Raw genomic sequence first — 23399 nt, 5'->3', positions numbered from 1 at the left:
AAGCAGGAAGCAGGAAGTGCTGGTTGTTTTGGGTTTGTCTGTGCCAGACCACACAAAAGTTCAGAATAGCTACTTAGATACTGGAGCTGAGAGAAACTGAAGCAGCTTTTAATTGAGAAAGATGTACTTGCAAGGTTTTAAGGATTTAGGGTCTTTCAGGGCTTAAATCAGCCCAATTTGCACCAGAGACTTCAGTCTGGAGGCTCCACAAATGAGTCGACATCAGAAGTAATCAGTCATACCAGATTCCCCCTGACTATCGTATAAATTATTTATTAAAAACATCATTAGCTGAGCTCTCAGCTCAAACTGAAATAATTCTGACGTACAAAATGTCGCCGTCCTTCACCTGTGTTTTTTAATTAAATGCGCACGTGTTTCATCGTGCTCATCAGCTAAAAAAAAGAAAGCAGTTTTTTGAGCAAATGACACAATGTGTTCATCTGCAGCCCCCCCCCCCACACACACACACACACACACACACTTTAAAACAAAAACTGCCATCTACGGCATTTTCTTGTGTATGGCGCTGAGCTCTGCCCGAAGTTTCTTGAAGGTTGGTCTGTTTTTGGGATGGTACTGCCAGCAGTTGTTCATGAGCCTCGCAATCTCCAAAGGGCAGAAGCGTGGTGCAGGCATGCGGTATCCTGAAACGCACCGCAGTCAATCAAAACAGGCAGTCAGGGACTTCTGGCACATCCACACACTCAGCAGAGTTCAGGCAACGGCCTCAGCATGCAGATCAGGCAGGTTTCGCACGTGTTCTTTGGGTTTGTTTGTTTATTTGTACCTTTCTCCACCTCGTTTCTCGTCTCCTGGTTGCTCATGCTCGTGTAAGGTGTCATTCCCAGGGAAAAAGTCTCCCACAACAAAATACCAAAGCTCCACACGTCGCTCTCGGTGGTGTAGCGACCTGAAGACACCAGCAGGGGGCAGCATTGGCAAAGGCACAGGTCGGGTACAAACGGCAGCCAGAGGAAACTGTTGCCTACCGTAGTTCAGGGCCTCGGGGGCCGTCCATTTAACAGGGATCTGCCTTAGACCCCCCTCTGCCATGTACACACCATCGTCATGCTGACGGGACATCCCAAAATCACTGATCTTCACTGAGTTGTTGTCTGCAACCAAACAGTTTCTGGCTGCCAGATCCCTTTGAGGAAACAACAGAGTAGCACAACAGGAAGAAGAATGAAATTAAGGTGGACAACCGATGGGAAAAGGGAGGAAAATGTCATTATATGAGTAAAAATGGAAACAGCCCAAAAAAAAAATCCCCAAAAAACAGGCATCAGTAAAAGCTGTGCGACGGCAGTGGTCTTGTTATGTCTCAGTCAGGCGCTGTGAGATACAACGCTACAGACTGAACAGCCTCCAGCAACCAGCTCTGATCTGCTCCCAGCTGGGAAACTGTACCGGTAATGAGCTGGGTGTTCTGACCCAGGACACAATGGACCAATGATCTGATATAAAGCTCGACGACAAGCACACAAAACACAACAGCAAATAGTTGCAAACTGGTCGAGCTTCCCTGAAAAATACGGATTTAAATCATCACTAACACCACCATTACTGTCGTTATTATGAGGAAAACTGTGAGGAGGAGGAGGAGCAGGAGGAGGAGGAGGAGGAGAAGGAAGGAGGAGAAGGAAGGAGGAGGAGGAGGAGGAAGGAGGAGGAGGAGGAGCAGGAGGAGGAGGAGGAGGAGGAGGAGGAGGAACAGGAGGAGGAGGAGGAGGAGGAGAGAGGAGGAGGAGGAACAGGAGGAGGAGGAGGAGGAAGAGGAGGAGCAGGAGGAGGAGGAGAAGGAAGAGGAGGAGGAGGAGGAACAGGAGGAGGATGAGGAAGAGGAGGAGGAGGAGGAAGAGGAGGAGGAGGAAGAGAGGAGGAGGAGGAGGAAGGAGGAGGAGGAGGAGGAGAGGAGGAGGAGGAACAGGAGGAGGAGGAGGAGGAGGAGGAGGAACAGGAGGAGGAGGAGAGGAAGGAGGAGGAACAGGAGGAGGAGGAAGGAGGAGGAGGAGGAACAGGAGGAGGAAGAGGAGGAGGAGGAACAGGAGGAGGAGGAGGAGGAGGCGCAGGAGGAGGAGGAGGCGCATTGACCGACCGATGGATGCACTTCTTGGTCTCCAGGTATTCCATGCCAGATGCAACATTTTGGGCCATTTCGACCAAATTCTTGGGCTTCAGATTGTGACCTTTGAGACGCAGGAAGGAGAGAAAATCTCCACCTGAAAGTAAAAGGAAGAAACAGAAGATGTGGACCAGAGCATCGAAAATGCCCAGAAGCAGCAAGGTTCTGCAGTACAGGGCGGTCTGACGTTACCCTGAATGAGCTCCATGACGATGTAGATGGGCTGTTTCTGCGTGCACACTCCAATCAGCTTCACGATGTTGGGGTGGTCGTACTGTTTCAAGATCCTGGACAGGGTGGGATGACAGTACAGAGCAGGGCGTGTGTGTGTGTGTGTGTGTGTGTGTGTGTGTGTGTGTGTGTGTGTGTGTGTGTGTGTGTGTGTGTGTGCGCTGACCTGGCTTCAATCAGGAACTTGCTCTTCTGCTCGGGTGCCAGGTTGTCTTTGCAGGCTTTGACAGCCACAGGAGTGTTACCAGGGAGTAATCGACCACTGTACACCTCCCCAAAGTTACCCTGTGCAGTATGAACACGGTCAGCCACAGCGTCACCATGGTAACAGCCCACGGTGGGTTCAGGTGGAAGATCCTTCATACAATCTGGTGTTTTTAATATCCACCCTTCACACGGCCATCAGAATATATCCTTGTTTCAAGGAGGAGGCAAGTTGGCCTCTCGAAGTCTAGATTGACCTTAAGAGAAGCGGCGGCGCCCGTCTCGATTTGAAGCGTTGCGACACTTCAGCTTAGACTTCTGAAGTGTGACAATCGTAGAAACTAGCCTGAAATTTAGAGTCTTCACAAGTGCTTCGCTGTCATAAGTGTTTGGGAGCTTTAATCCCTGAATCCTCCTCCTTTACTTTCCTTTACTTGTGCGTCGGAGTTTCCGACCTTTAAAGATGTTTAACCTGTTTCCACAGACAGGAAGAACGTTGGTGACCCACAGAACACTCACTTGTCCAATGACACTTCCCAAGACGATGTCGTCGTGTTCCAGGACCCATTTGTCCTAAAAGATGGAGGGAGAATTAAAAAGAAGGATCTCAGCTGCACTTGTTTCTGGGTCTTTGAGATATTTGCCGGTCTGACGGAGGCCGGTCTCGGGTACCTTTAGAACAGGTCTCCTCAGAACTATCTCAGACCTCTTTGTGACGTGCTGCTGGGATGTCTGGTAGTGGTGGATCAGGTGTGGGATAGTGTGGAAGCTGTCTCCTTCCAACTGATACAGGTTCTACTGGCACACGTGGGAAACGCTAGCGTGAGTTCTGGGAACCGCGGGAGCTGACCTGCTGTGGGCTAAACCTGCTTACGTCTTTGTACTGAATGAGGAAATGTCTGCAGGCTCCGCACCACTGCACCGAGAGGACGTAACATGGCTTCTCTTGGCTCTTCCTCACCAGGAAGTCACCGTCCTTCGTCAGCAGCTCCTGAACCTCCAGTCGGGGAATAGCTCCGTGGTACCAGCTCTGCTGCTCCAGAGGAACCGTCAGCTCCTGCACCGCGGCGCTGCTGAGGAGCGGCTGATGACACGGAGCCAAACACAAAACAAAAAGCACCGTCTTTAAAGGGGGCTCACGGTCCAACAGCCAGAGAGGACCGGAGTCCGGATTTAAGGTGGTTCTGAAGAGGATATGAGGATGAACTTCAAAGGAGGGTCTAGTTTACTGGGGAGAAAACACACGCTTCCTCCAGGGAACCGGAGTTTTGGAGCGGATCGAATAGAGGCAGCCATTCGCGCAGGCTTGAAGTCAAATTATTTTGGGTGAAGACACATTTGCTGCTGTAACTCCGCCGATGGCGTCACGCTACACCGAAGAAAGAACACACACTGGAACACACAAACTCTGGGCAGAGGTGAGGAGGGAGTGAGAAAACGCCCTTCCTCTCATGGCAGCAGCCTGGACAACAATGCCCATTGTTCCATGTACATAATAAAACATTTGAAATGACACTAGCGGCATTTTGTGTGAGTTGAGTTGTGACTGAACTGTTGAACCAACCTCACATTTGGGCTTGAACAGGCCGTTCAGGCTGTCCAGGATCCCGTCCACCAGCGGTTTGCAGGAGTTTGGGATCTGATCAGGAGATAAAGGAGGTGCAGAGCAGAACACGAGAACAGAAATAAGGATGTGGCACAAAGGAAATGTGCCTTGCACACACCAGATCACCTCTGCACAAAAGTAACTTCAGTTCCCAGAGACTCATGAATATTTGCCCCCGCCCCACTCTGCGCCCCCCCTACCCGCCTTCGCTCACACCTACACTGCCTGCTGCCAACAGAAGGGTGGTGGCGTCTTGGTCCTGGTTCAGAGCAGACGGGGGGTCTTCGGGGCCCAGCTGGTCCAGTTTCTCCTTCAGAAGAACCCTCTGAACCTCCAGCCTGGCTCTAACGCCTTGAGACAGTGCCACCTGCTGGCGACACTCCTCCAGTGCATGTCTCTTGCTGAACTGGTAGACCCTGGACAAAAGAGGGGCAGCAAGTTGAGTTAGCGGAGGACGGAGAGAAACATTAAAATAACAGAAATGGGGAAAATACATGAGAGGAAAAGGATGAAAGGACTCGTGAGCATTTCCTATTGACTAGATTGTTTCCTAATGGCAGTCAAGTCAGCCAAATACTGGCTCTTAACCAGTGCATTAACCAGTTGGAGGACCTGGTTCCTTCACCTTTTAATGGCTAAAAGCGCCGTCAGAGTAGCCACATTAAAATGTGCTCATTCAGTCCCGCAGGAGCTTGTTACAGACTGGGCCGCTCCCACGGGGAGATGAGCCCCTGGCACCTTCAGACGGATTCATTAACAGAGATAAATGAGGGCAGGGGACCTCATATATCTCAGCCTACCACACATTTAGAATTTCTACATCTCCTGTGACCACGCCGGTTATTAGCTGCTGTCCGGATAATGAGCCAGAGACGGTTTAGTCACTGGTGTTACCGCTGGGATCATTTCATTTCAAAAGCTCTAAATATAACCCCGGAGTGCCTGCTCTGCATACCTTTGGCCCTTCTTAATACCCTCCTGCTCTGCCTCCAGCTGCAGCTCCAGATGTTCCAGCGATGTCTGCTGGGAGCCCATTTTCCGAGCCAGGTCCATCAGCTCCTCCTCTAGAGCCGTCAGTCTGGGACAAGGAGAGAACAACTGTCAGAAGAGGACGCTGGTGCTGAGGCTGAACAGGCAGCAATCCCATGAAGGAGGCGATGTGGAGTCATCCAGGCATCCGGGGATCCGGGGATCCGGGGATCCAGGGATCCAGGGATCACGTCCCAGTTTCTTACCTGTGCTGGATCATCTCCAGCGTGAGGTCATTCAGTTCAATCTGGCCTTGGAGCTGCTCAGCATCATCCAGGAGGCTGCACTCCAGCTCTGCGCCATCAGGGATCTCCCCAACCGACCTCCAAACACACACACACACACACACACACACACACACACACACACACACACACACCAGCCCGCCTTAATGGTCCGCTGTTCGTGGTGGCGTCTCACCTGAGGGGAAGCGGCTCCTCACCTGTTCTGTTGGATGAAACTCTCGTACTCGGTCTCCGGGTTGATGGCGGTGAGAGCTGAAGACATCTCCCTGTGGATCTCCACCACATCGTGGTGCAAGAGGCTGGAGATGTCAAAGTACTCCTGCAGGACCTCCTTACTGGGGCAGAGATCACAAACAGGGAAACGGGATCACGCAGCTCGTCCGTGATGACATTTATTGCTCACTAGATGTGTTTTCTTCTGTCCTGCAGCTTTGGGAGCCACTCGGGTGGGTTCACATCACAGGAAACTCAAGTTCGCCCCAATTAACCAGATAATTGGCTCATTTTTTCAGTTGTTGTCAGGTGTGTGTCACAGGTGTGTGTTCCAGGTGTGTGTCTCAGGTTTGTGTAACAGGTTGGTGTCACAGGTGTGTGTCCCAGGTGTGTGTCCCAGGTGTGTGTCCCAGGTGTGTGTCTCAGGTTTGTGTGCCAGGTGTGTGACCCAGGTGTGTGTCCCAGGTGTGTGTGCCAGCGTGGCCCCTGGGATTGTTTCATGATGCTACCGTGGAAACAGAGCATCTCCTGTACACTGAGTGGTGGCAGCTGCAACTTGTCACCATTTTTGGTGAAAGAGAAGAATGAACACAGGGGAAACGAGAAGAGCGATAGAAATGCAGCTGTGAGATCTCTACACTTGGTTATCTGAAGATGTGTTTGCTTTTTTAAATTTGCTTTGCGATTGCGTGAGGTTAACATCTGGGCTGGGAACAGAAAGAGGGCTGATCTTACAGCATGAGCACCATCTCCTCCTGCAGATGCTGCAGAGCCTGGAGCAGGCCCGGCAGGATCCGCGTGTAGTGCTGCTGGTGGTAGACCCGGGCCGCCCGCACCGACAGCACGTACTCGTTGTGCAGCTCGTACAGCTTGGCCAAGGCCTTTACGTTGCGCTCTTTAGCTCTGTCTCGCTCTTTATCTGCACACACGTGAGGGAGGGTTTGTTCTAGCAGCACCACACCGGCCGTCAGAACCCTGCAGAGAAGTAGAAGAACCGTCACCTTTGCTGGCTTCCTGGAACTTCCTCTTTGCCTGAGCCACATCTCTCACAGCCTGCAAGTAGCTGCTCTTCAGCCTCTCCACCTCTGTCTGGGTGACCTAAAGTATCACACACACCCACGCACACACACACACACACACACACACACACACACACGCACACACACACACACACGCACACGCGTGGAACTGTTCAGTGTCGTGTACTGTGTGGTTAGAGGGGAGGAAGTTGATGCATTAACAGAATAGACACAAGAGGAAGAGGAGATTATCAGAGGGGTTTTTCTTATGTAGCAAGTTGAAATACAAAATAAATTCACTCAGAACAAAACTAATTGCCAGACGTATAAAATGCAACCTGATATAATCACGTAATATTTAAGGTAAAAAAAAAATACACATATATTTAGTTATTTATGAAAGAGAGACCAGATGGCTGGATCAGGAGAGGTCCAAATCTGTGTGTGTGTGTGTGGTGTGTGTGTGTGTGTGTGTGTGTGTTATTCTCATGCTGTCTGTGGTTCACCTGTGTCCACAGGTTTGTGCACAGCTGTACCTTGCTCAGCTCCTGCTTCAGCAGGTTCCATTGTTCTGTGAAGGTCTTTCGGAGCTGCTGCTTGTCTCTGATGAGCAGCGTCAGTTTGCTGATGGGACCATCCAGCAGATCTTCGGAGCTCTTCTTCATGGCTTGGCTGAGAGCGTCCGTCTGAGAGACCATCACACCCCAGGACTGCTCCAGGAGACAAAAGAGCACCGACAAAGCACTGTTGCTGGTGGAGACTCTGACTCTGCTTGACTTTAACGTGTCATTTGTAGTTTTTGAATAGCTTCTCTATTTCTTTGTTTCCTCTTTGACATAAATGTTCTGGATCTGGAGCCTTTTGAGCTTTTAAGTTGTTTCTCAAGAGAAGAAGAAGAAGAATATTGCATTTATGCCAGAAAGGAAACATTGTGCTAAAATAAATATTTTTGTGGCCGAAACACAAACACACACAGAGGAAAGGTGATGCAGCTGGAGCAGACCTCACCTGGTTCAGCTGACTGATGTAGTCCACTCCCGCTGCGTGCTGGGACCGGTCCAGTTTCTCCACCATGGTGGCCATGCTGTGCAGCTGCACTGAGAACTCCCGCTCGCTCTTGGCTCGCTGGCTCATCCACTTCTTCATGACCTCCATGAGGTGAAGCTCTGAGTCCAGCAGCCTCACCAGCGCTGCGTGGGCCTGAGGGCACCACAGCTTCTCTCCAAAACCCATCTGTCAATATTCAGAGGCTCTTCGGACGTAGTCGCCAACCACCAGACGATGCTGCTCTAAAAGTGGGACGAGAGCAACTGCTGCGCTGAGCTGAGGTGGCTGCTGACCAGAACATGGCTGCATAGAAGTTTCATTTCCATCCGCATGAAAAAAAACAAACAGTGTCACTTCCTGTTTTATTCAAGGTAGTTTTCTATGTCAACTGCACCGGGTTTCATCTCTCAAAGACGTTCGCCTTCTATCCAGAAGGCTTCTTCAGTTCTGAAATCGCTGGGGAGAGAGCTTGAAAATATATAGTGGACCATCTGCATGCTAATGATCTGGGTGGTCACCTGAGATTCGTTAGCAGGGTCGTTCACCTAGTTTCTGTTGGTGTCTCCCCTTTGTCTGCTGGATCCCATGGTGGTGGGTCACTGGGTCTCCTGGAATGGTGTGAATGTTTGTTTTGTTGGAAGGAGTGGAGGACTGCGTTGTACGTGGGTGACAGGAAGTGCCTCAGGCCACCACCTCTGTTCAAGGATGGTTTCTCCAATTTGACATGGATGCTTCCTCGACCCCCCTCTCAAACCCCTTTCTTCTCTGGCCAGTACCCGTACTGGGCTGTCCTCCAAGGAGTGCCCACTCTCCTTTAGGTGTAAGTGGACTGCTGAGTCCTGACCCGAGGAGGTGGCGCGTCTGTGTTGTGCCATTCTTCTGTGGAGAGGTTGTTTGGTTTCCCCAATGTCCTGTTCCTCACGTTCCTCCTGGCACTGTGCAGCATAAACAACATTACATTGTTTGGGTCCTGGTGTCTTGTCCTTTGGGTGGACCAGCCTCTGTCTGAGAGTGTTGCTGGGTTTGAACTGAACCGGTATGTCGTGTTTCTGGAGGATCCTCCTAAACTTCTCCAAGACTCCAGACAGGTAGGGGATGGAAACGCTGCGGCGTTTGTTTCTCTCCTCCTCTCCTTTGCTGGGGTCTCGCTTTCTTGAGGTCCTGGTGAAGGCCCAGTCTGGGTAGCCACATGTTGAGAGCTGTCTTAATGTGGTCCTGGTCCTTCTTCCTGCCTTGGGATGTGGTGGGTATTTCTCTGGCCCGGTGTTGGAGAGTTCTGATCACTCCCAACTTGTGTTCCAGTGGGTGGTGAGAGTCAAACTGGAGGTACTGGTCGGTATGTGTAGGTTTTCTGTCCTCAGTGATCCTGACTGCACAGTCCAGAAAGGCCAGACTGTTTCCTTTTGTATCTTCCCGGGTGAATTTTACATGCTGGTCTGTTTTGTTGAGGTGATCCGAGAACGCTTCCAATTCTTGTGTTTGAATTTTGACCCAGGTGTCGTCCACATACCTGAACCAGTGGCTTGGCCCAGATCCTGTGAAGGATGTCAGGGCCAGGGATTCCACCTTCTCCATGTATAGATTGGCAACTATGGGGGAATCTATACATGGAGAAGGTGGAATCCCTGAAGAACTGAAGAAGCCTTCTGGATAGAAGGCGAAACGTCTTCAAGAGAAGAAACCCAGTCCAGTTGACATAGAAAACTACCTTGGATACAATGACCTGGATGATTGAGAATCTACACAGACTTCCTCTTTTATTCTGGTGCTTTTTTAATCTGTAGAATTGTTGAGTAAAGAGCTTAAACACCCTCCTGATCATTCAGAGATGTTATAAATGAGCGCTGGAGGCTGCAGGTGTAGGATTACTGAGCAAGGTTCTTTTTCTTTCCCCCCACATATACTAGAAAACACTTGTTTATAGACCTTATATGATTTATAATTGGAGATATATGGTGCAGTGGTTTCCACAGTAAAGGTTATGGATTCAATCTCACCTTGGAATTTATTCAAATCTAGTTTAGTACTAAATTGAGAAACTTTTTTTCACATTAAGTGCTGGAGTCTTGCATATATCTGTGTTATACTTAACTTATTTGGGAATCAGTAAATCAGCTTTTTCAGTGCTGTATTTATAAAAAACCTCGATGATGCTGGTGGTACCCAGCAAAATAAGGTGCTGCTCAGTCAAAGCGCAGCATGAATCCAGTCTCGCCTCATTACTTGTATTTATGACTTGGGTTGGGCCGCGACCCCTCTGCTGTAAACTCATTGTTTTAATTACTAAAGCCATCCATCACCAGAAATCCTCCTTTTTTATACCACAGGGAAGCGGAAGACAAGAGCAAACATGGCTGCAAGACTTTCTCAGCTTACAGGGGAATAAAGTTTATCTCCAAAGGGAGATTAGAGCCAATCACAGTGAAGACATGAAGAGTAAAGCTGCAGACGCTACTGGAAACTGTTGCTTCTCCATCCAGCCCCACTCAAAATGGACTTATTTCAACAATATGAAGAATTCTCGACATGTTTATGAAGGTGCTGATAAAAGCGTCGGTGAACATTTGTACGTGGTGCATTTCTAAGAATGACGAGAGAAGATCGGAATGTCGGTGCGGAGGAAAAGTGCACGATGGTGCGGAGACGTAATGAGGGTTTATGCAGGTGCGAGAGGGCCGGAGGCATCAGCGGGGTCCAAATGGGTCTGTCGGGGTGAAACTGACGGGGAGCAGCTCGCAGAAAAAAGGGGGCGCCCAGATGAAAAGAACAGACAGAAGATGATGCACAGTTCCAGAGACAGAGAGAACAAAAGGCTGGGTGACCTGACAAATGACCGGGTCACTACGGCAACAGGGATTAGAAGCTGGGGGGCAACAGCAGTGCGTCTGATCTCGACAAGGAAAAGGAAGAAGAGAGAAGAGAAGAAGTGATTAGAAAGGAAACTGGAGGAGGAAGAAGACAAACAGAAGACAGTTAAAGGCAAAGGAGTAACGATGCCATTAAGTTATTGAATGAAGAAGCAAAATGTGACGATCATTTCTGGAGAAACTGTCAACTATTGAATTTTGGACTTCAGGGTTTTATTCTGGTAAATTACGAGTGTTTTCTTCCACCAATTTGGGTTTGTTTTCCACGAACAATTCATATTCTTCACCACATCTGTTAAGAAAAACACATTCAAATTTGCATAGATCTTTATTTTTTTTTTAGTAGAATCTATAATTGACATCAATTAAATAAAACGGAGAAAAAACGAGAGCAAAAATCTTTAAATTACAAGAAAAAAATGACAATGCACCATTCATATAGTACAAAAATAGGCCTTATTTTAGAGTCACGTCCCATGAAGATTTTCATTCTTGAGCATTTTTCACAAACCAGCCAGGTTCCGTGTGCAGCCACAGGCCTGGAACCTCCTGACGAGGTGGGGGGGGGTCGGCAGAGGACCCCCCCGGCTGTCAAACACCCCCCACAAAGTGTTTTGTTCGAACTTAAAGGAGCACGTATGGACAGAAGCCACTCAGCCCTTAGATTTATGAAATTGGGATACATTCTTCCTCCTTCCTCCACAGAGGCCGTCGAAGCCGACGGTCACGAGGGAAACGCAGACGCCAGTTTGGTGGGAACGAAAAAGTCCGATGGCACGTGAGGGGGGGTCCCGGAATCTGCGGCAACCCGACAGAAACACTTTGAAACACGAGACGGTCGCCATTCAAATGATTGTCTTTGGTACTGCCAAAGATATTGCTCCTATTTACTCCAGCAGTCTTCATAACATCACCTCACTACAGCCTAAGGCAGGAACGGGGCTGCGTCTGGCTCCACGTTAAATAAATCAGCGGTATAAATAAGAAGCCCCCGTTGTTTTCACAAGTTTATTCTGTTCAGATCGCACCTCAGAAGAGACGGTCTGCAGAGAAACATGACAAGGCTCCACGCGATGGTGCCAGCGGAAGCCCGGCGGTGACAAGCTGCTTTCTGGCACAGTTAGTTGGATTTTTAGCGTAGTTTCCATCACATTCCTACAGCCAAGCGGTGAGATGGCTGCTAATTGTTCTCAGCAGCTCTTCGGAAACATTAATACATAAGGCTCCGAACACCCAGAACCTCCAACACTGAACCTGTGAAGGCTCCGAGCTCAGAAGTTCCGGTTTTTCCGAGAGCTGAACTGGTGAATGAAGCCGAGATGGATGAAGGATGAAAGGTGATGAGGAAGGGACGACGCACAGCAGAGAGCAAAGCCAAGAATAACCCCTGGACGTCCACATTATTCTAAAAATGCTTCCTGTGCGCATCCAGACTCGAAGACGAGGGTTGATGGAAGCAATTTCAGCGCCACATAAGCCTATTATCTGTTGTTTGCACACCGAGGAGGGAAGTCGGTAGGATTTTATGGCCCAAGTCTGAGGCAGTTAATTATTGCAATTCTAAATTAGATTCCTCCTTAAACAGCCGACTAATCAAAGCTAATCTGTGGCAGCCTCCAACGTGCAGCGTGTTAATGACGCAGTCAACACTTGTCCATCTGCCGCGGCCGCATCCCTTTTCTACTTTTAGGGGGGAAACGCTTCGGTTGCCGTCATCTTAACTTTAACCCAGTTCAGGGCTTCCTGCCCGCAGCCTCGTGGTCACCTGGATGTGCTCCACCTGTACTGGCCATGCGAGATAACTGGAGCATTCCGGCTCACTGCTGTTGGACATGGATGCTCTTCTTGCTCCGCGTTTCGCAGATACTCTTGGTGCCGTTATTATTTTTGTCCCCTCGTTCAGTGAAAACTGTCCAAATCACATTAAGCCATTATGCACATTCATGCAGGCAACCTTCCAAGAAGGATAAGGGAATAGATTAAAGATCATCTGTATGCTGCACTTGTGCATCTTCGCACCCATAAAAACCACATTTTTGATTGTCAGTAACTGGGGACTAAAATGTTCTGAGCAGTGATGCAGCCGAGCTGCAACTGCTGCTCTTCTAAAACAGAGATTCGTCCAAACCCACGAGACATTTTTCATATTTAGCCTGGATATAATTTGGATAATCACTCTCCAACAGTTTATGAATGCTTGCCGAATGATATGAGAGGTAGATAAATAGATGAGCAGCTGCACTTTTGTATGCATGTCATCGCCACGGCAACCTCTCTCAGCAAGCCTCTTTTTTTTTTCCAATACCTGGAATGGCGAAATATATAATCATCACAGCGGGAAAAAACCCAAAATAGATTCACAATGTTTATGCAGCATTTGATCATGAGAAGCACGTCTGTAATTATAACCTGCCCGAGAGAAAAACTACTTTAAAATACTCTTCCCCTAAAGGTGTGATTAAAATCTCTCAGAATAAATAGCTGATACATTATCATTCGTATATAACTGATTGGCAATAACAAGCGATATCAGATCTGATGAGATGCAGACAGGCTGAGGAGACCTTTTTTTTCTTTTAAAGATTTAGGAGAAAAGAAGACAGGAGATGAAAGGAAGTGTTCAATAAGAGGGCAGATAAACCAGGGTTCACTTCACACCCACACACCCACACACACACACACACACACACCCACCACACACACACCCACACACACACACACACACACACACACACACACAGACACACACAGTGAGTTTATGTTTGCAGGAAGGCATCGGTGTGACGTTACCGTCTCTTTGTGAGCAAATCAATCCCAGGTAAATCAACACCTGCCGGCTGCTCTGACAAACTCGGATCTTCCCGGGAGCCGACGCGTCTACGAATCGATTAGTGTTGGTGAATCCTAGTGAAGCTACTTTTGGTTGGGTGGGGTCACTTTGTTGTCACTTCCAAAGTGGCTCCTCTAAATGCCACATGATGGATCATTACGTCCCCAGAAAAAGAAAAACACCTTTAGAAATCTCTCAGACTGATTGTTTTTGCCTAATGGTTCCTTGGCCACCAGTCAAAGTCTGAGTATTTATAACTATCGTACCTTTGAACCGGGGATGTTTAAAAAGTGAATTACTGCAGATAAGCGGTGCTCTTCTGAACAGTTTCTGGATGTTGAAAGGACTAAATCACACTTTGAAAATAATCAATGCCCCATTCCACTATTTTCTTTTCTTAGTTTCAAGCGTTACATTTGAGGGACCAGCTTTAGTTTCAGGTTAACACACTTACATTCACACACTTTTCTCCCCCCGACAATCCTCTGCTCAACAATCTCTTGTGGCTACTGCGCTGAGATGGATGGGAACACAAAAGGGGGCTACAGCTGGAAAGAGGGGCTGGGGGGAGAGACTCTGCAGACGCAGCGAGTGAGCGGGCCAGCGAGGGCACGAGGGAGAAGAGGTTAAAAGAAACGCCTCTCAGTGTGAACAGAAGCCCGGAGCCTCTCATCACAGCTCCCGCCGCAAAGTGGGAGATGTGATGCTGAAGCACCGGCTGACGAACCCCGGTGGACAGGGAGGGGGGGGAAAGGCATGAAAGGACAGATAGCACAGCCCTGAATCACCAGACGATTTAAGAGATAGACGGGGATGAGAGGGAGGCATTAAAGAGCACTTTGTGTTTTGATAAAGGCAGTCCTTTCATGATGGCCGTCAAACTCGTCGTTCTCCGAGTCTGTGTTCCCCTCGTCGTCCCCCCACACTGTTGGGATTCCTCGGTACGACACCATCCTGTTCCCCCCCAGGCTGAAGGCGCCCCCGGGGCCGCTGCTCGCCTCCAGAGACGGAAGCTTAATGAGCGCGCCCGAGCGCAGCTGGAGCAGCAGGAAGATGCCGACAAATATAGCGAAAATGGCCACGCAGCTGAGCACAGCGATGGTGACGGGAAGCTGGGAGGCCGGCTGGAGCGCCGACTCTCGATCAGGCTGAGCCGCCATGAAGTTACCAGGGGATTCTCGCATGTACTGGTTGAGGTGCACGCAGGTGCTGGAGAAAGGGTCCAGGGAGCTGTGAGGTGGGCACGACAGACACGCCTGGGGGCTGAGGCTGCTGCAGGTGAGGCAGGGAGGTGGGCACGGCAGGCAGGCGGGGACGGAGGCTGGTGCTATGGAGTTGCCCACTGTGTAGGTGATGGGCTGGCGGCCCACAGAAAAGCCCGCTGGACATTCTTTTACACAGCTCTGCTCAAAGAGGTAGTACCCAGAGTTGCACTCTGCAAAAGGAAAAGTAAACAGGTCAACACTCAAATAGAAAACGCAACAGAGAAGCAAGGACGGAAGCTCAGACAGGTGAAACTAACAAAGACCAAGTCGGTCTCAAGGAAAACTGCAGTAAAATAAACTGATGGTGAACGCTTGGGAAGTTACCAGCCAACATGTTTAAGAGGGCAGGAAAAATGCAGATATATGCAGATCTTTGCCTAAATTTGGTGCTGGACTGCAACACGGAACACAAGGAAAGAAATGCTATTTAAGGCTGAGCGCATTAAAAACCACAGTATGTTGCGCAGCAGTCATTATAACTCAAGTAGTTATTATTAAGTCTATCCTGTAATGAGTGTAAGTAGCCCTGACAGCCTGCAGGGGTCAGACTAACAATATGTCGGTGGAACAGACCTCTGCCCTGAGACATACGCAGCAGCCCAGTGGATTAGGCAGTAGCTGCCTACAAACACATCTTTCTTTATCTGAAGTCGTTACAAAAAACAAACCTTGGGGGTCAAACTCAATTTCATTCCAGCAGAGAGCAACTTTATCTGAAAAGGACGCAGACGCTAAAGTGATATAAGGACATTTACAGGCTTTGACGGTGTCGGCAAATGCTATAATACACAGTGGATAACGTTTGAGCTGGGTTATCTCAGTTATCAGGCTTCCTTTCCTGTCTCATCTCAGCAGGATATTCACATCTGGGCACAGACTGAGGAGATCAACGGTCTTACCGATGCACATCTGCCGCAGGTCCAGCGTCTTACAGCTGCCACCGCCGGGCTGAGACTTCTCAGGAGAGCTGGAGGTTGCCGAGTCAGTGCCGTACAACACCAGGAGGAACTGGGTCAGAGTGCCTGAGCGCAGACACAGATGGAGACACCAGACTCAATTAACCCCAGAAGAAAAAGGAGGTCTTCTTCATGTATCCTCCACTCCAGCGCATTTCTTTGGAGCTTCTACACGAAGTGACAGAAAGTGCCTCCTGGAAACCTGTAGCTGCATAATCAGTGTTTTGAAGTGCACGTCTTTGAAGGACCCTTCCAGTTAGCTCCACTTTAGTAATTAATTGCTTAGTGAAGGAGGTATGAAGGAAAACCCATCTGATGGAGTCCTGCGCTCTCCTGAGCTGGCGTCTTCCTGTAAACACTTGTGTAAAGGAGCTCCTGTCACAGTTCTAAATCGCCATGTTATTTGGGTTGTTTACCGTAGTCATTGGCACTGGCAACATTCTCAATCTCCAGCTTCCACACGCCGGTGGGATTCTCATCCCAGGAGTGGGTGGTCATGAACGCCCAGTCGTTAAACCCCTCCGACGAGAAGTCGTGAAATCTGCAGGAGATCAAAACATGGCTGTGGTTTAGCGCCGCACCTCCTGAACCCGAGACGTACACCCGTGCCCGTGGTTGTACCTGGGGTGGAGCAGCGTGGAGCGGGTGCCGGCAGGACTGATGAGATGGATGGCCAGTTTTCCCCTGCGGTTGTAGGACAGGGTGAGCCGAGCCTGGACGTGCTCCAAGGAGGTCACGTAACTGTCCGTCCCAAAGCAGGCATCCACACTTTTACTGATTAATAAACGGCTGCCGATGTTCCTGCCAAACACAAACAGCACGTCACCATGGAGACATTAAATAGAGGTGACGGGCCGATGGGATCTTTAATAGCCTCGTCTGATCTCAACAGGTTGACATTTTCCAGGAATCAGCAGGTGAGATGTCAGCGAGGGAAGCGTCCACCTGTGAATGATTTCTCTCCAGCCTACAGCATCAGCATCCTCCGTGCAAGAAAAACATCCACCTTTTTCTTTCCTCGCCAAATCGGCTTAGGAGATTACACGCCTCCGCGATTCTCAGGAGAGGAAAGTTGCAGCAGTTTTTGGAAGCCCGATTTCCACAGAAAGTGTGTTGCACTCACGGACTGTCATGCTTTTTTTAAAACACACTCCTTCAGGTTCAGTCCGATTTAAGGTTCCATACAAACATAAAAGTCGGGGTCGTTTCGTCTTTCACAGAATAAGGAGATTAAAAAGGGTTCGGCTTTATAGCAAACTCACGGTTGTGTTTAATGCAGAGGGTCTTTACACAAACAAGGACACGCATAACAATAGAGCTGCAGAATAATCCTGCTTATGTGAGGGGAAAGAGGACAACCTTAGTTAGCATTTCATGAAGGTCTTGTTGGGTTGAGATTACATACTAAGATGCCAATTTTCATGCTGGTCTTAAATTGTTTATTTTCCTTTTTAATCCCCTGGTTTTGCCCGCTACTACACATTCATATTCATGCCAATTCAGAATTGGAAATCTGCACTTTCCATGCATTTACCGAGTCATTTCACTATTCAAGCTGTCTGCAATTTAGCAGGTGTTTGTGATTCTGCCTGCGGTCCGATTCACCTGTTACCAACTCGTGTTCTGCTGCTTCTCTACTGCTCCCCTCTGCCTCCAAATTCAATATAGATTTTACCAAAATGCAAAAGGCTGCCCGACAACTGCAGGAGCTTCTAAGATCTCTTGAAAGGAGCACTGCTGGAGGCATGAATCCTGTTTCACAGGAAGACGTTAAACACAGGGGGATGATTTCAATCCAACAGGTAAATGTGGGAAATGTAATAAAGAACAAGCAGGATATCATTTCAACATCAACACCTCAGTAGGAGCTACAGGCAGACATCTCTGGAAGTGACCAGGTAATTAGCAGTCCTGCGTCACCACAACACAACCTCAGGTAAAGAACGAGGGCCTGACATTACCATTTTATGATGAATAAGCTTTTAAGCTGCACACATGGGTCATCAGCAGATTTTGCTCAACACCATCACATAAAAAAACTCCAGGCAAATTAAAAAAGATCAACACTAAACCGACTCTATGCTGCTCTTTTCCGGGACATGAAGTTTTTGTGCACGTGCAGGGATTCTCAGGCCATTAGTGGGAGCAGTAACAGTGAGGACACTGAACACCTCCAGATTCTGCTGACTTCCTCCAAAACGTACCGCGCAAGTGATTCAGCTCAACATATAATATGTAAATTGAATAAAGTGCCTGGACAGCTGCTCCCGACATTTTACCGTCTACATCGAACATTTCACAGCTGTTGTGAAACAGAATGCCAAATTCAGCAAGAGGACTGACAGTGTGCATAATTAAGAGGGCTTGTCAGACTGTTTGGACGGTAACGACAGAGCAGCAACTCAGCACATGAGTGACAGATCACCGCCTCTCTTTAATTGGATAATAGTATTAATAGTTATTAATAGTTATATCTAAGGGGGTAAGTCACAACAGCATCATACATAATATCCATAGCTGCATTCTGCTGTGGATCAGGTTTTTGTCCTCCAATATCTTTGATTTGCTGAAATTGACTGTTTTTTGCTTGGCTAAGTGCTAATTACTATTCTGTTTATAGTATACACTGATTTTTCATTGTACTAGACGCTGTTACCCTCTTAGGTCATTTGTATAGTTTTTTTTTAGTCTAACATAAGACTGTACTCCAATAAAGCTGGGTGACAAGATGTGGGGAAAATGACCCTTAAATAAATGGTTACACCAGTAAATGGAACAGTGCTAAATGACTGCGGCTCCATTTTTGTTTTATTTTATTCAGATTACTTGTGTCTACACATAAGTGGCTGAATTTTTGTGAAATCTCATGTAAAGTATGTGCACAGCAGGAATGTACTAACCTGGGCTCAGAGACCATGCTAACCACACACTTCCTCTGTGGCCCCACATTAGACCAGGTCCTTGCCAGCTCTACAATTCCACCGGCATCAAGTAGACCATATCCATAAGAGTGGCTAACTGCAGAGGGGAAAAAGAGTTAAGAGCATGTCTGTTCCTAAAGATTGCTGAGCAGCTAAAAAGAGTGTAAGAAGATTCAAGTAACCGCTCTAATTTCAGAGCTTTCTGTACGTTTCCGTTCATGAGAGGCACTTCTGTGGTGCTTAGAAACGCAGGTGTGGTACCTTTACGTCCAACCCCATTGGTTTTCCAGTCATCTGTGAGAAGGTGGTTAGGGTTTGAAGTTCGTACGACCAGATGCTGCATGTCTCTCCAGGTCAGGTTTTTACTGGAAGAAAAGATAATCCCACCAGAATGAGGGACGAGGCAGCAGCACAACAACAGGTCGAACAGAGACGGACACACGCGATAAGACTGTAGATATGACGTGGGTCTGATATTATAATTATCACTTTGCCCTGAAGGTGGGGCATCTTATCAAATCCAAAATAACACCATAAATCTTTCATTTGTGACCTTTAACAAGGGCAATGAGGCAAAACAGCAATAACAGTGAAGTCCTGATGTGTCATCCTGGGGAAGGATAACATCTAAATAAGGATTTCATCAGAAATACATATTGGGATGTTTACAAAATGAAGGCACATTTTAAGATCTCTGTTCATCCCTTTCTGATGAAACCCATTTTAAATGATGACCATCTCCTTCATTCAGCTCTTTATGTCTTGGTGGAAGCCTAATCACTCATTTCCAGGAGGCTTGTGACATTTGTGTTTGTTCTTTCATTTGTGCTGCCTCACCAGATAATTAGTTCTGAAATTAAACTGTCCTGTTTTTTTTAGACAGGCTGCAAAAGTCTGTCAGACAGGAGTCAAAAAGTAGAGCATAAAATGAGAAAACGAAGCAGCAGAGATGCACAATGTCACCTTATTCAGTGCAAGTATATTAAAATTGTACTTGGTCCTCTTAAAGTTTGTGCCAATACATTTTTTGTGCTACTAAAATCGACCACTTCACTAATTCAAACTACCTTGACTTTTAGAAATGTTCAGTCCAGGATCTGCAGTTTTACTCTAAATTATTTATTGCAGCCTAATGACGGTAACTGGTGGTGAAATTCATTTTCCCCCCACCTTGTGATTAAATGCTTTATAGTTCGGGATAGTGTGACACTTCAAGGGTAAATGGAATTTTAGAGATTCCAGACAGAGAGTGATTATTACTTACTTTGCCTCAAGGGCAAGGGCAATAATCCCAGCAGCCAATGGGGCAGAGGCGGAGGTGCCTGTGTGGGAATCTGTGCATTTGGATTTGAGGTCTGTCGTCACCTGAGGAAGACAAACGTGGGATTAAATCCAAGTCTGTCCCAACAAACAATTAGAATTCCCTCATTTTCAACCGTCACTGACCCCAGACCAGTAAAGATGGTGCAGAAGCGCGTTTTATAGAGTTCACTGTCAGATTAGACCGACAGATATTTGGCCCTAAACTCTCCACCATCCCGAGTGGCAGCAGTTAGTTTAGTGTTAGTTTAGAGAGACTGAAGACACCACAGACACGTCACGTCCATGAAGAACCAATAAAGATGCAACCCCACTCAAACCTCAGCCTCATTGAAAATAAAACACAAATAGGAGCACGGAGACGATTAAAGGCAGCTTTTGATGCTCTATGCCCTTTAATGGAGTTAAAAGGTTACTTCAAAAACAGAGCCCTGTTTTGAACTTGGGTGTTTGAACACGACTTCCACGCTAAAACTAAGAAAACAGACATTCCAGAACACCGTTTTAATTACACAAACGGTTCCAGGTGAGTTTGGAAATTCATCAGACCATTCCCAAATTTCCTGCTCTACTAATAGAAAGCAGAAGAAAGTGGGACGAGAGAGATCAGAGTGTGAAATGCAACTCACAATTTGTTTCTCATTGACGTTCCCCGAGCTGTAGGTGGTGGCCAGGGTGGAAGAGCAAGCCTCGCTGTACCAGGGGACGTTGCCGTTCTGAGTGGTGCTGCTGATGGACAGGGTGTAAATGCTGTTGGTGTAGCCGTCACAGTTGCAGTTATCCCTCTCCCTCCCTCCGTTTCCAGACGCCCACACAAAAATGGAACCTCGTCCACCGCGACCCTGGAGAGGCACAAAAGAAGTCGTAGTAACCTTCATTTTCATTCCAACATTCACAGGAATCCAAAAAGAGGTTGGCGAGGCAGCACAAGATCACCGCGTCACCAGGATGGACGTGCGACACAGGAAGGCCGTACTGTACATGACAATCACTCACTGTAATAAATCACCCCCCCCACAGGCTTTGAGGGGCAATCATTTTCATGGAAGAGCTGCGTTATTGTATTGAGCGGAAGCGTCTCCCTCAGCATTGATCACGCACCACCCACACCACCATCTGACAGGGCTGCTGCTGCAATTATCTTAGAAGTCGGTGTCAGCGCTTCCAATCAGCTTTACGGCACATGCCTTGAACCGTCTTGCCCACTGACAGGGGTCAGTGCTGGCGTGACGGGGGTGTTTATTCATGAACCGAAGATGTGAGAGCCGTGACGTGGTTGTATGCTCGTTATTCTGCGGCTGTCTTCCATGAATCCGAGTGTCCTAAACCTCACGTGTCCTGTTCAGCAGTCACACTGTGCAAGATGCTGGCAGGCGGGTTCTGAAATAACCGAAAATTGCAACTTGGACAATGCTTTACAAGCACGTGAAGTAATCAAAGAATAGATTTTTTTCTATTAGAAGACACTTTGTCTTGACCACTTCAAAAAGGAATGAAAGATGGAGGCAGAACTGCTTCCATATTTCTCGGTGTTTGCTTCCTGCTGCTCAGAACACTTTGGCTTCTGTTCCTAATTGTCAGTGTCAAAAACTTCTTTGTTCTTCCATCTGTGGCCTCTCATGCTTGAATAGTTCAATTACTGACTGCTGAAAGGAAGCAACGCGGGCAGGAAATAGTTTTGCTCTCACACACGCACGCGCACGTGTACACACCTCTGTGACTCCGCGCAGGAACGCTTCTTTGGCCAGTTTGGCAGGCCCGTCTACCGTTTTGCCATCATCCTCGGGGCCCCAGCTGGCACTGTAGATGTCAATGTGCTGGGGGTTTAGACTAAGAGACTGGGCCTCCACCATGTCTGTCACTTCTCCATCCAGCATGCGCACACCTGCAAACACATCCATCGATTAACACGGTCGTCTCGTGTTTTGTGTCATAAGGTTCTTTGACTTAATAAAAGCTCACATTACTGTGGAGCTCAACCCTCTTGATGTTTTCTTCATGCACATTTTCCACTTGACTTAGTTTGACAGTAGATTTTAAAAATAAATGAAGAACAAAGGCACGAGGCTTCTATTGTGTGATCTGTGTGATTAAAGACTTGCTCCACTGTCATTTAGCATGAAATCAGACCATCTACAGTGTAAAAGATAAGTAACAACTAAAATCATTGTTTTTGTTCACCTGATTATCACCATTAGCTTAAAAAAAGTGAAATAGTCAATAAGACTTTTTGCATTTGCAACCTGAAGAAAGCGTTTATTATATTTCTCTACATCTTGATGCATTTATTACAGCTTTCAAAGTTCAAACAAAAGGAGCTATTTTGGGTAAAAAGCAGCTTGGCTTTGCTAAACCTCACTGCATCGATGAAGGGCTGCTTCCCCTCCAGAGATTACATTAGCGTCACAATGACTTTAATACGGAGAAAACACACACGAGGGGTGGCGCTGGTCTCCGTTATATTCCTGCATTCAAACTTTTCCTGCACGGGAACCTGAAAATTCACAAAATTGAGGAGACCCCCAACAACTGTGTTTTGGCGTTGTGAGTCAGTCCATGCTGCTCGATATGGGTTAACGCAACCAAGTCGTGTCTCTTTGAAGTCCTTCAACACTGTCTAACAGCACTGAAGTGTGAGTGTTGCCATGGCAGCACGCACTCTGGTGAGACAGCCATGTAATTTGCAGGAGAGACGCTCTCGTGCCATCCCATGAATCAGAGAACAGAGGTTCACGACGGAGAAAAGGTACTATCAACGCGTTCGCTGCACGGCCTGGTGATTCGAAACACCAGCAATGAATCTCATTGCTATAAAGGTTATAAAAGAACAGGAAGATCTTCCCCAGTGTTGTTTGGCTCCTCGAGGACCTGCAGTCACGTTGGCAAACATGGGCCCACGAAGGTTTTCACAGTGATCAGTAAATCTCTACGCCTGGGACGCATCTTCTGCAGGTCTCACAGCAAACAGCCTCAATGAACTCTGCATTATTCCTACATCACAACCTTGAAAATGTTTGGAAAAGGTTTGAGGGTTCCCAGCATGCACAGGGGACAGTGACCCGAGTTGACCTGCAGGACCAAACGAGGCTGGTGAAAGATAAGCTCGACGCCATATGGACAATTCCCACATTCAATCTAGAATGATCATAAAGAGTGGTTTTATTACACCACACGGATCCACTTTAAAGCTGTATAGGAGAGCAGGATGTTAGGAGAGCAACAGCAATAAACAGAGGTACACAGATAAAGAAGAGTTGATTGATAAAGTCAGCATTTTTAGTAATGCACACACAGCAGCACTGTGCAAAAAAACAATTACAGTGGGACCGATAGAAAAACTGAACAGCAGTCAGTGTGAATTTTACTGAAAACTGGTTCGTTTCAAAAGAGCCCGCATCATAATAAATTCATATTTTCTCACTGACAGTCTTATTTGATCACAGAAATATTAGAACAGCAAGATGCCGACATCAGAGCAGCCCATAAAACATTCCGTCTATATCCTGTGGCGTTGACGG

General features: G+C 47.6%; 2 protein-coding genes across 7 annotated transcripts in view; both read right to left on the bottom strand.

Moving 5' to 3' along the window:
* Nucleotides 1-253: 253 nt before the first annotated feature.
* fes (FES proto-oncogene, tyrosine kinase) lies at nt 254-8060 on the bottom strand. Of its 2 annotated transcripts, none has more exons than XM_057020561.1 (18): nt 7684-8060; nt 7212-7388; nt 6658-6754; nt 6392-6575; nt 5641-5778; nt 5405-5521; nt 5125-5247; nt 4390-4585; nt 4128-4202; nt 3438-3647; nt 3236-3358; nt 3083-3136; nt 2526-2644; nt 2321-2415; nt 2102-2225; nt 993-1150; nt 791-913; nt 254-647 (listed from the first exon to the last, which is right to left on the bottom strand). In XM_057020561.1, exons 1-18 carry the CDS (start codon nt 7906-7908, stop codon nt 505-507), a joined length of 2481 nt encoding a protein of 826 aa, XP_056876541.1. In that variant the 5' UTR covers nt 7909-8060; the 3' UTR covers nt 254-504. The 2 variants fall into 2 exon arrangements, with proteins under 2 accessions (XP_056876541.1, XP_056876547.1); XM_057020567.1 differs by having other exon boundaries at nt 7212-7385; nt 7684-8059.
* A 2838-nt stretch (nt 8061-10898) lies between these two features.
* furina (furin (paired basic amino acid cleaving enzyme) a) overlaps nt 10899-23399 on the bottom strand; it is a 44619-nt gene continuing 32118 nt past the window's right edge. For all 5 annotated transcript variants that reach the window (XM_057020579.1, XM_057020604.1, XM_057020589.1 and 2 more), the window contains 10 exons: nt 21594-21766; nt 20511-20723; nt 19826-19926; nt 18823-18926; nt 18541-18658; nt 16262-16441; nt 16057-16181; nt 15584-15706; nt 13299-14854; nt 10899-13239 (listed from right to left, as the gene is read on the bottom strand). In XM_057020579.1, the coding sequence (XP_056876559.1) occupies nt 14247-14854; nt 15584-15706; nt 16057-16181; nt 16262-16441; nt 18541-18658; nt 18823-18926; nt 19826-19926; nt 20511-20723; nt 21594-21766 (1745 nt within the window). In that variant the 3' untranslated portion in view covers nt 10899-13239; nt 13299-14246. The remainder of the gene's footprint in view (nt 13240-13298; nt 14855-15583; nt 15707-16056; nt 16182-16261; nt 16442-18540; nt 18659-18822; nt 18927-19825; nt 19927-20510; nt 20724-21593; nt 21767-23399) is intronic.

This window comes from Takifugu flavidus, chromosome 2 (genome assembly GCF_003711565.1).
Source record: "Takifugu flavidus isolate HTHZ2018 chromosome 2, ASM371156v2, whole genome shotgun sequence".
NCBI lineage: Eukaryota > Metazoa > Chordata > Actinopteri > Tetraodontiformes > Tetraodontidae > Takifugu > Takifugu flavidus.
Note: the sequence above shows the minus strand (reverse complement) of the source record. Positions and strands in the feature narration are given on the sequence as shown.

Excerpts from the sequence above, each read along its gene's own strand:
- fes (XM_057020561.1), bottom strand. The coding sequence starts at position 7,908 with ATGGGTTTTGGAGAGAAGCTGTGGTGCCCTCAGGCCCACGCAGCGCTG. Across the intron at positions 3,359-3,437 it reads TCCTCATTCAGTACAAAGAC|AACCTGTATCAGTTGGAAGG; the intron begins GTAAGCAGGTTT and ends GTGTGCCAGTAG. Across the intron at positions 648-790 it reads GAGAAACGAGGTGGAGAAAG|GATACCGCATGCCTGCACCA; the intron begins GTACAAATAAAC and ends GGTGCGTTTCAG.